The sequence below is a fragment of the Microcaecilia unicolor genome, chromosome 3, assembly GCF_901765095.1.
Source record: "Microcaecilia unicolor chromosome 3, aMicUni1.1, whole genome shotgun sequence".
NCBI lineage: Eukaryota > Metazoa > Chordata > Amphibia > Gymnophiona > Siphonopidae > Microcaecilia > Microcaecilia unicolor.
The window spans coordinates 89,254,230-89,266,824 of NC_044033.1; the positions used below are offsets into that span (position 1 = coordinate 89,254,230).

Sequence of the window (12,595 nt, forward strand, 5' to 3'; positions counted from 1 at the left end):
ACAGAGACAGAGCAGACAGAGCACCCACAGGTGCAGGGGAGCAAGGTAATCAGGGAAAGCAGCTTAGCTAGGGAAACAATCAAGCATACGTTGGGAACAACCAGCACACAGAGAAGCTACGAGCAATGAAAGGAGTAAACAAACTCCCACGAAAGCACAGTGTGCTACTAGAACAGAGAAAGGGTAACAGGCTTCCGCTGACAGGGATCAAACGATAAAGCATGGACTGTAGGGAAAGGTAGGTTTAAATAGATCTGACTTCTGACATCTGCAGCAGACGTCAGCTCAGTCCCTAACAGGCCAATCAGAAGCCAGTCCCAGTTATCCCCCTGCCTGTCTAGCAGAATCATAACATAGTCTAAGGTATGCAGTACACTGTTGACAGTATGGGCATGTGGTTTTGGGAAAAAAGTTGGTAGGATGATCGACTGATTAAAATGGAACCTCAACACTACCTTAGAAAGGAGTGCATGCGGAGAACTACTCTATTGTGGTGAAACTTAGTGTAAGGTGGATCAGCTATTAGGGCCTGAAGCTCACAGACTCTGCGAGCTGAAGTGACCACCACCAAAAACACAACTTTCCAGGTCAAATACTTCAGATAACTGGAATCAAGTGGCTTAAAAGGAGCTTTCATCAGCTGGGTGAGGACAATGTTGAGATCCCATGATACAGCTGGAGGTTTGACAGGAGGCTTTGTCAATAGCAAATTTCTCATAAAGTAAACAGCTAGAGGTTGTGCAGAGAAAGGCTTACCTCCCACACGATGATACACACTGATTGCACTTAGATGAACCCTTACAGAGTTAATTTTCAAACCAAACTCAGAAAGGTGCATGAGGTATTCAAGCAATTTTTGTGACGAGGCAGTTGAGGTGATCTAAGGCCTTACCCTCACACCAGACAGCAAACCTCTTCCACTTAAACGAGTAACACCTCTTAATGGAGTCTTTCCTGGAAGCTAGGAAAATGTGGGAGATTCCCTCTTGCAAATATAAGGATTCAAATTCTACACTCTCAACATCCAAGCTGTGAGGGCCAGGGATTGGAAGTTGGTGTGCAGGACAGAGCTCCCATTCTTCACAATGAGGGTCAGAAAATATTCCGATCACCACGGATCTTCGAAGGACAACTCCAGAAGAAGAGGAAATCATATCTGCCTCAGCCAGTAAAGTGCAATTGAATCATAATTCCCTGGTCTTGTTTGAGTTTCAGCGAAGTCTTCTCCATGAGCAGTATCGGAAGATATCCATACAGAAGTCCCCTCCCCCAATGTAGAAGCAAGGCATCTGACACTAGTCTGCTGTGTGATCTGAGCCTGGAACAGAACTGGGAAACTTTGATGCTGAGATGGGTCCAACCGAGGGGGTGCACCACGCTCAAAGATCTTGTGGGCTACACCCATGTTGAGAGATCACACATGCAGCTGCAAAACTCTGCTTAGTCTGTCTGCCAGGCAGTTGTCCTTTCTTGGTAGGTATGTGGCTCTAAGTACCATTCCATGAAGGAGGGCCCACTGCCACATTCCTACTTGCTTCCCATACCCCCTCGTTGTTTACAGAGAATACTGCAGCCTAGTTGTCCATCTGAATGAGAATAATTTGATTCTGTAATTGATCTCTGAAAGCCTTTAGAGGGTTCCAAATGGCCCTCAGCTCAAGGAGGTTGAAATGAAGATGTTTCCTTAGCAGACCACGTTCCCTGGGTGTGAAGCCCATCTATATGAGTTCCTCATCCTAGGTTAGATGCATCTGTTGTTAACACCTTCTGAGATGGAATTTGGAATGGTAGTCCCACAGTCAAATTCAATCGAACTGTCCACCAGAGAAGGGCATGAGTTAACTCTGGCAAAATCTGGATTGCATCCACTAGATTCCCTGCCACCTGTGACCACTGGGAAGCTAGGATTCACTGGGCCACTCTCAAATGGAGCCATGCCATGAGAGTGACATGCAATGTTGAGGCCATGTGGCCCATCAATCTCAACTTTTACCGAGCTATGATCTACTTGCTGTTTCAGACCTGTGAGGTTAGTGCAGTCAAGCTGTCTGCTCTTGCTTTGGGGAGAAAAGCCTTAGTCTGCAATATATCGATCAGGGCTCCTATGTGCTCTAATCTCTGGACCGGAAGAAGGTGGGAATTGGGGTAGTTTATGACAAACCCTAGTAGCTCCAATGCCTGAATAGTTAGGTGCATTGACTTTGTTGCCCCTCCTGTGATGTGCTCTTGACCAGCCAATCATCTAGAAAGGGAAACAAATATACTTCTAGTCTGCATAAATATGCCACCACTCCCGCTAGACACTTGGTGAATACCCTGGTAGCTGACGTGAGGCCAAATGGCAGAACATGGTACTGGTATCTCCCTATCTGAAATATGAGATACCTCCTGTGACTGGGAAATATTGAAATATGGGTATATGCATCCTTCATATCCAGAGAGCATAGCCAATCTTTTTCCTGAATCAAGGGGAGAAGGGTGCCTAGGGAAATCATGATGAACTTTTCTTTGACCAGGAATTTGTTCAAGGTCTAGGATGGGACAAAATCCCCGTCTTTTTGGGCACAAGGAAGTACCTGGAATAGAATCCCTCACCTTCCTGCCTGGGTAGTATGGCCTCAACCATATTGGCCTGTAGAAGGGCAGAGGTTTCCTCTGCAAGTACCTGCTTGTGTTGAGAGCTTATGTACAAAGCTGTCAGTGAGCAATTTGGTGGTCTTTGAGGCCAATGTAGGGTGTGTAAAAGATGGACTATCTAAAGAACCCACTAGTCAGAGGTTACAAGGGGCCACCTGTGTTGGTAAAAATTCAGCCTTCTCCCTACTGGTAAGCCACCCTGGACTGTTACTTTGAGTGCAACTATACTCTCCTGGAACCAGTCAAAAGCTCATCCCTTGCTTCGACTGGGGTGCCAGCTGGGGCTGGCAAGGCAAAGAACGCTGGGTGTGGGAATACCGGGCAGAGGGAGAAGGTGGGGGAAACCTATGCCTCTGAAATTAGTAAGGGTCGCTGCCTAGGCCCACTCAAAAACCTCCTAGAAGAGGAGGCTGCAGCTGGAGGTTGCTGAGACAGGGTTCGGATGGTATCTCTATGTTTTTTGATGAGGTCTGAGATCTCTTCTACCATATCGTCAAACAGGTTGTCACCTCAGCAAGGAATGTTCGCCAACCTCTCCTGAACCACTGGTTCTAGGTCAGAGACATAGAGCCATGACAGTCTGCACATTCCCACACCCATAGCGGAAGAGTCTGAATGCTATATCAAAAGAGTCGCACGCACCCCTGGCCACATATTTTCTACACTCTGGCTGCTTACTTGCCAACTGGCAAAGCTCTGCAGCCTTTTTCGGTGTGAGAGAATCCACAAGAATTAGTGTACTGCAGAACAAAGAACACAAGTAAAGCTCATGTACAGCTGGGTAGGACAGGATGTGGGCAATAAGCATCTAGGCCTGAAAAGCTTCCCTCCCAAACAAGTCTAGTTTCTGAGACTCTCTACCTGAGGGCACAGAGAAATGAATCCGAGAGCACCTAGCTCGTTTGAGAGCGGATTCGACCAACAGAGAGTGATGAGGCAGCTGAGCCCTCTCAAATCCAGGAGCCTTCTGGATATGGATACTGCGTATCCACCTTCTTGGGTGCAAGCTGCACTGAGAGGGGAGATTCCCAGTTCTTTCAGTGCATCTTTAAGGCTAGGGTGCAATAGTACTGTGACCCCTTCCTTAGGTGGAGATTTGTAGTCCAGTACAGTTAAACATTTCTGCCCTAGGCTCCTCCGCCGTCTCTAACTTAAATGAGATTGCAGAAGCCATCTCTCTAACAAAACCAGTGAAGGAGATACCCTCAGGAGGAGATTCATGACTCTTGAGGTGGAGCAGGATCAGAGGGTATCCCATAAGACTCCTCTTTCAAGAAGTAGTGTGGGTCCTCCTCACCATACTCAGAGAAGGCTGAATGAGTCTGCACCTAGCTCGGCTCACTGAAACCATGTCCACACCCCAAAGAGCACCGAAGTACAACCCTACCCTCTGACTCCAGGGAAGCTTCCTCCCCTAACATCGAGAACAGTACTATATGAGTGGATTTCAACACCCTTCGAGGTGCTGGTGTAGAGGCTATCTGCACAGGCATGGGTTCAGCCTCAGAAAGAATCTGGGTGTGATCCACAACTGGTGCAAGTGCCCTCGATGCCTGGGCGGTTTGCAGCTGCGGCATCTACACCAATTCCTCCCTGAATATGGCTTGGAACTACTCTTTAAAGGAAGGCATAAGCAAAGGCGGGAGAGCCGAGAAAAAAGCAACCTGAGAAAGTGTTGGTGCCGAAGTGGTTGCGGGACCTGACTGCCTGGAAACTTGTGCATCGGAACCTCTTCTGCAGAGGAGGAATGCTCCTTCCAGTGCTTCTTGGTTACTGGTGAAGCTGATGCCCCCAGCGCCATGCATCGATGAGGACTGATGCCTGTGCTTCTTGGGCTTCCCCCAGTGTTCAGAGCTGTGATCCTTCGGTGCCAACAAGAATGATGTTGAACCCATATGTGAACTTGGTGTCAGGTCCAATGCTATCCTGTCCTGGGGCCTACTCTCAGTGCCCGATGTCGAGAGAGGTGTAGATCTTCTCGATGCCAGTGCATAGTGAAGTCTTGGCAGCATCTTTGTTGATGACGATGCACCAGTCTTCGAGGAGCCAAAAAGTCTTTTCTGTTGGACCTGTTGTGTCCTCTGTGTCCTCCTCAACTGCATTTTTAAACAGAGAGAACAAGAGTTAGGCTCAAGGTCAGGCCCAAGGCATCCGATGAACCATGGAGCACAGGTCTGTCACAGAAATCACCCTATTACACTGAGCACACCTCTTGAAGCCACTGGCGATCTTCTAAGACATCGAGAAAAGAATTGCGGACAAATTAAACTCCTCAATTGTGAACCGAAAAAGGGGCAGTGTTCAAACTGAGGTTGGTGCTCCAGCCTAAACAGGTCTGGCAGCTTGCAAAATTAAAGAAAACTTGAACTAACTAGTAATATAAAGGAGAATTAGAAAACAAAATGAAGAATAAAAAATAGCCAATCAGATGAAAAACACCCACACAGGAAAGGCACTGTGAAAGAGGAAAACACACACTGTTAGAACACAATACGACCCTCTTCCCCCCACCCACTCTGCGGAAAAACATGCTGCGGGACCTGTGCTCCTGCAAGCCGAAGGGCCCCAACACATGCGCAGTGGGATGCTGTTAGAAAGTTCTAAAATAATCTCACGTCAGCTTCCACACCAGGCTCCGTCAGATGACGTCACCCATCTGTGAGAATATGAGGCCTGCCTGTCCTCTGAGAATTTCATGCTTGGTTCTACTTTTTACTACAAGCATATAAGACCTGTAACGTTTTTCTGGGTTCCATAATCAACATGGGTAAAAAGATAAAATTGAGGGCGAGGTATGCTGAAACAAAGAGCAAAGCGCAGGACTGTTGAAAGTCACATGTGCAGACAGGTCTGAGCACTAAAAAAATTGTTCTGGCACCTGGAGATGCATGTGCTGGAATACCATTCTGCACACAAATACTGATATTTCAAAAACGTTTATGCACAGAATAGCATTTCAGTGCATACGCAGCAGATATGCGTACATTTGATGCTGATTTGTGCACAAGATATACCTCACGCTAGCACAAACCTATGTGCGTATAACTCCAATGTGCTCTCCCCATATTACTGCACAATTTTTTGCACTGGGTGTATTTTGGTTACTGCACTGAGGAGCAAATCTTTTGTGTTACTCTCATGTTAGGAAGGTGTACACCGAGTACTGGTGCATAGCTCTAATGCAAGGCTTCTGCATCAGACCCTGAGTCTGGCAAACACCATAAAAAATACAAGGAACAGAAGAGCAAATAAGATAAACTAGCTGGAAGAACATTAGGCTGCAACTACATAGATTAGTTAGTGCACGACACCTATTTCAGATAATTTAAAATTAAAAAAAGAAATTCTTAGGTTACTTGTTTTTTTTTAATTACTCATGTTTAATCACAAGATGACTCCTTAGGGTGGTACAGTTATTATGCAACATATGTACACCTAGAGTGAGAGCACAATTCAGGAAACTGCTCTGGAGGCTTGTTCTTGCTTTATGTCCTCAATTTCCAAAGGTGTAGGGTTATTGCACAATAACTACACACCCTGTTTTATAATTAAACAAACAATTAGGTAAATGTCACCAACAGTTGTGTTTTGGAAAGATTTATTTTATTAAAAGATGGAAAGTAGTTGTAAAAATCCTGCTCTTACTTTAGATAAACGACAGCCTTGATGAGTGTTCAGACGTTCTTCTATGGTAAACTGATAACCTTGATTTTTACAGCCCATACTAAATGCAAAGCTGTATGGACATGTTTTTGTATGTAAAGTGTAAATATGCAGGGAACATTTAATTAAAATATACTTACTCATCTAGTTCGTCTTCTTCAGTTCCAGCTGTATTGGCATAAAGGTACTTGCTCATGTCCACAGGTCGAGCATTTTTCTTTTGTGCAAGTTGTGGAGCAGAGACCTTTACAATTTCACCTGTCGGTTCAGGCTCTGGGTCTGCTTCATCAAATGGATTCAAGTATTGTGTAGGCTCTGGCTCTTTAAAGGGATTGTATTCTTCATCATCATACAAAGAGTTTGGTTTTAAAGACGAATCGCTCTCCATATGTGACACTACAGAAATGATTTACCATAAACTATTAATATTTACAACATAATCTGGTGTTATTTTTAATGACGTGCCTAGGCATGAAAATAAAAGGGCCCAATATTTTAAAAAGCTAAACACCTAAGTTTAGACTCCTAAGGGCTCCTTTTACTAAGCTGCGGTAGTGATTCCCATAAGACAAATGCAACGAAGCCCATAGAAATTGAATGGGCTTCATTGCATTTGCCGTGGAGGGAATCATTACGGGAATCACTTTGAATGGGCTGTGTTGGCATTGCCGTGCAGCTTCGTAAACAGAGGGGTAAGTTAGAAATCAAAATTTGTTCCCTATTTTAGCCAAACATAGGAGCATTTAAGCTGAAACGTCCGCCTAAATTCACCTAAATTTAGGAGCTTAAAACTTATACACCTAAATTTTGCCCTGCCATTCATTTGCCTAGATTTAGGAGCCTGATTGTGACTTTTTCTGAAAATCAGTGCTAAGCTCCTAACTTTTTACCCCCAAAGCCACCCCTGTGCCACACACTTTTTAGGTTTCTAAAATTAGGCTTTGAATACAATTTTAGAATAAATTTAGACACTCAGCCCTAGCAAACAAGAGGCCAATTTAGGATCCAAATCCCTTAGAAAATTGACCCAAATGTGACAAATATGTATGCATTAAGTAATCAGAGTAACTTTTAACAGTTTATAATGAATAGAAATAAGTGATTTCTGGTAATTTTCTGGTAACATTGAGATGTCTGATATTTTCCTTTACAAATGGTCAGATGTCAACTACAGTTTAAGGCACTGTAGCATGAAGTAAACTGGGCACACAAGATGGTTATTATCTGCCATAATATTTTACATTTTTATGTCACCTTGCTTAAGTAATTTATAATTCACTCCCAGGTGTCTGTTTATGAAGCAGCGCTAGCGGCTGTCCATGCACTAGTACCGACAAGGCCCATTCAAAGTGAATGAGCCATGTTGGCAATAGCACGGGGACAGCCGCTAGCACTGCTTAGTAAACCAAAGCGCTAATGACGCAGGAAATTTTCAGACAAAACAAAAACAACTGTAAGGAAATACTCAGTGTTACTGGGAAAGCATGACATTTTACTATCAAGGAAATGGCAGATCTGAAATAACTACAATGAAGACAGTAAAACTGAAAAGAACCAATACTATCAAACTATGAGAAGTGAAATTACAAATAGATGAAAAAAAGACTAAAAGGCTTCAAATTAGTTGTAAGTAATGCGATTATATAACCACAAGAAAAAAGAGACACCCCCATGAACCAAGAGATATACTAAGACATAAAATTACAGGATCCATAGAGGCATAGGTCGCTTTCGGCACCTAACCATTGTACCTCTATCCAGGAAATCTAGACTGCCTCAATCTTGACTGACTGCACTTTTTGTCCTTTAGATTGTAAGCTCCTTTGAGCAGGGACTGTTCTTCTTTGTTAATTGTACAGCGCTGCGCAACCCTGGTAGCGCTTTAGAAATGTTAAATAGTAGTAGTAGTATATTTTCAAAGCTTTGAAAATGAGCCCCCTAGTCTCTCTTCTCCAGGAACAAATTCAGCCACAATGAAATCATTAACCATGAATTTATTTATCCTAGAACAAATTATACTGCATAAGAATATTGGCTTTCCATTGTTTCAATTATTGTTGAACTTCATCCTGAGTCATTGAAGGAAAGATGGATGATAAATGAAAATAAATGGCACTATTAAATACAATAAACTTAAGTATGACATTCAAAAATAGGTTGAATACATTTGTTTGTTTATACTTGGGTAATGTTAATCTCACATTTCTGATATAGATCCCATTGGCTTGTTTCATAATTTTCTGTTGTCTATCTCAAACATATTAATGGCGTCATACTCTATTTGCAGTCACGACAGCATTTTTGTGCTATATAAGGATTTCAAGCATGGTGGCAAGCTAAATCTTTCTATAATTCCAACATATCTATGCAACTATAGACTTATTCTTGGTCATGCCTATTAATGCAGGACTTGACAAAGTTTCTTAGGATCTAGGAGCCAAACCAAAAATCTAGGCGCCAGATTAGAAACAAAAGGAATTTAAATTTATATATGAATATTTATAAACTGCATATTCATAATGCTCAAGGTGATGGACAACAAGTTATTAAAGTAATAGGAAAGGAAGGGATAAGAGGCTACTGCTTTTCCCATTGCCCACACATCTAAAGTGTATCTAGTGATGGAGAGAGGCTTTAGATTGTGGTTTCTGGGGCAACAGTGGGAAAGCTAAAGCTGCTAAGGGTGGATGGGCAGGGTAGTGCACTCTACTCACCTTCCCCCAGAAGCTGCAGCCTTAGCCTTTCTCCATTGCCTACCTGCCCCCAGCAGCTACAGTTTTAACTCTTCCCCACAGTTAGCCCATCCACTCCCAGCAACCACAGCCTAAAGCCACTCCTCATCACCTACCCAGTCACCCCATTAGCAACCATGTCTTCACAATCCCACCCCCAGCAGTAGCCTCTCTGAATCCCTCTCCCCCCTCCCTTCCCCCCCAAAAGACAGAGATTCTATAAAAATTTATGATTCTACCAACAGAGCTGCTGGAGAATCTCCTCCACAGCAACAATGTCCACCATCCATCTCTCTTCTGCGTCCTGTCCTTATCCTTCCTTGTGTCCAGCATCCCACCTCTGTGAAGTTGTTAAGTACATAAGTATTGCCATACTGGGAGAGACCAAGGATCCGTCAAGCCCAGCTTCCTGTTTCCAACAGTGGCCAATTCAGGTCACAAATACCTGGCAAGATCCCAAAAAAGTACAAAACATTTTATGCAGAAATAATCAGTGGAGTTTCTCCAAGTCCATTTTAATAATGGTCTATGGACTTTTCCTTTAGGAAGCCATCCAAACCTTTTCTAAACCCCGCTAAGCTAGCCACCTTTACCACATTCTCTGGCAACGAATTCCAGAGTTTAAATACAAGTTGAGTGAAGAAACATTTACTCCGATTCATTTTAAATTTACTACTTTGTAGCTTCATCTGCCCCCTAGTATTTTTGGAAAGAGTAAACAGATGCTTCACGTCTACCCTTTCCACTCAACTCATTACTTTATAGACCTCTATTGTACCTCCCCTTCAGTCATCTTTTCTCCAAGCTGAAGAGCCCTACCCACTGTAGCCTTTCCTCATAGGGAAGTCATCCCATCCCCTTTATCATTTTCGTCGCCCTTCTCTGCACCTTTTCTAATTCCACTATATCTTTTTTGAGATGGGGTGTCCTCATCCTTCCTTGTGTCCAGCCTCCCACCTCTGTGTTGTTGTTGTTGTTGTTCTTATCCTCACGTGTCCAGCATCTCATCCATGACCCTTCTCATACCCTTCCCTGTGTCGAGAATCTTGCCTATTCCTTCCCTCGTGTCCAGCATATCCTCTCTGTGTCTTGTCCCTCCCTATGTCCAGAATCTCCTCCCGTTCTCGCTCTCATGTCCACTCCTTCCCTGCATCCATAATTTCCCCCTATTCTTTTCCTCATGTCCAGCATGCCCTGTCCCTCTCCATATTTGCAATCATCTCTTTATGTACAATCTTTCCGAATATATTGAATTTCCCCCATTTCTTCCCTTATGTCCAGCATGTCCTGTGTCCTGTTACTCCCTGTGTCTAGAATTAATACAAACAGAGCTGCTGGAAAATCTCCTGCACAGTGACAATGTCCACCATCCATCTCTCTTCTGTGTCCCTGTCCTTATCCTTCTTTGTGTCCAGCATCCCACCTCTGTGTAGTTGTTCTTATCCTCATTTTATTTATTTATTGCATTTGTATCCCACATTTTCCCCACCTATTTGCAGTCTCAATGTGGCTTACAGAGTTTGGTTATGACATAATCATTCCATATTATCAGATACAATTAGTATTGTACAAAGATTAAGTGAGGGAAGAGAGAAGGAAAGTGTCCAGCATCTCACCCCTGTGACTCTGCTCGTACCCTTCCCGGTGTCCAAAATCTCCCCTATTCTTTCCCTCGTGCCCAGCATATCCTCTGTGTTTTGTCCCTCCCTATGTCCAGAATCTCCTCCCGTTCAAGCTCTCATGTCCACTTCTTCTCTGCATCCATAATCTCCCCCTGTTCCTTCCCTCATGCTCAGCTTGCCCTGTGCCCTATCCCTCTCCGTGTATGCAATCATCCCTCTATGTACAATCTTTCCCTATATCTTGAATTTCCCCCATTCCTTCCCTTATGTCCAGCATGTCCTGTGTCCTGTTACTCCCTGTGTCCAGAATCCCCCCACCCCTTCTCTCCTCAGGTCCAGCATTTTTTCTCAATAACCTCTTTCTCCCCCCAACCCCGAAATCCAGCATCTCCTCTTTATTCCTCCTTCCCGAGTGCCCTAGCATCTTTCCTCTGGGTCCTTCCCATCCCCACACCCCCTTTAGCTCTTCTGGGTCCTTCCCACCCACACACCTCCTTTAGCTCTTCTCCAAATCCCCCTGTCCTCTGTGGCAGCTCCCTTCTCTGCAGCCCCTACTAGTCCCTTACCTATGGCTGCCATCAGCTCACCCAAAGACAGAGCAGCAATGTCATCCCCAGAAGGCTGCACAGGACTTCCCAGCAGTAAGTTCGCTGACGACTCTGCAGCATCTCAACCTCACAGAAACAGGATATGTCCTTGGGGGAGGAGGGGCAGAATACTGCAGAGCTGTCAGTGTACATGCGGCTGGGAGGTCTCATGCTGCCTTCCAAGGATGACACTGCCATTGCAGGTCCTCAGGCTGCCAAATGCAGGCCATGCCAGCAGTGATGGATGGAAGAAGGAATGCCACCTGAGTCCGTCAGTCAACCAGCAGATAATTGGCACTCAGTGGCTGCTTTTCTGTTCTGCCAGTCAGACTGGCCACTACTGGGTCAACCCAGGCCTACCTGTGGTACATCCCTGCCCCCAGCACACATACTTCCCCCATATCACTCTCTCTCCCTTTGCCTCCCTTTCACCCCCCCACCCAAAAATACGCACCCCTTAGCTCTCTCTACCTCTCACCCCCCAAAACACATACATCTCAACAGAGCTCTCTCTCATTGCCTTCTCTCACCCCCCCCCCATAAGCACACACAGGAAATGCCCACTACAGCTCTCTCTCAATGATCACTACCCCATATACCCTTCTGCGGCATTCATTACCCCTCTCCAGTTGCTGTCCCCCAATGATCACCCCCAACATAAAAGAATTTCTCCATATCTCTTTTTCCCTCCACCTGCACATGCCTCCCAAGCACCTTCACCCCAGCACACAGTTTTCTTCCTTCCTGCTTCAAACCTCCCCCTCCCTCGCACAGATGCAACAGATCTCTCCCTGCCCCATCCACACAGCACAGACAGCCAAGCTTTTGCTCCCTCCCCTACAGATACCCAAAGCTCTCCAAGCCCTTGCTCCCGTCTTTCCTTCTCAAGCAGCACACAGATACCCCCCCTCCCCCCCACGGTTCTTGCTGCTCCCCCTTTCCTCAAACAGTTTCATTCTCATTCTCCTCCTCCTATAGCACAAATGCAGCTCTCACTTCTCATATTCCTCCTCTCCCAGGCTCACAGCTTCCATCTTCTTCTCTGGCAGCATAAACAAGCCCAGCTCTCACCTCTCATACCCGCCCACCTGCAGCCAGAGTCTGGCGCTGGTCAGAACTGGAAATAAAGAAGAACAGTCACGAGTCAGACCAGAGCTTCCTCTGCTGCTGCTTTGGCGCTAAATAAAAAATCGGAACCACATGAAGTTACTTAATACAATAGGTTCAGGCGCAACATTAAAGCACAATAATTCAGTAATCCTAGTCTATTACATCATCTATATCTGTTCCATGCGGAAGCCCGTAGATACAAAATGGACATTGGCATTTAGCTCATACTAATTCCGTTAGTGCA

The 12,595-nt window shown here is 44.9% G+C and overlaps 1 protein-coding gene across 1 annotated transcript in view; it reads right to left on the bottom strand.

Annotated features, from left to right (window-relative positions):
• EHBP1 (EH domain binding protein 1) overlaps positions 1-12,595 on the bottom strand; it is a 763,964-nt gene that overhangs the window by 518,024 nt on the left and 233,345 nt on the right. Inside the window, 1 exon segment of the mRNA XM_030196160.1 lies at positions 6,441-6,696. Within this exon segment, the coding sequence (XP_030052020.1) occupies positions 6,441-6,696 (256 nt within the window).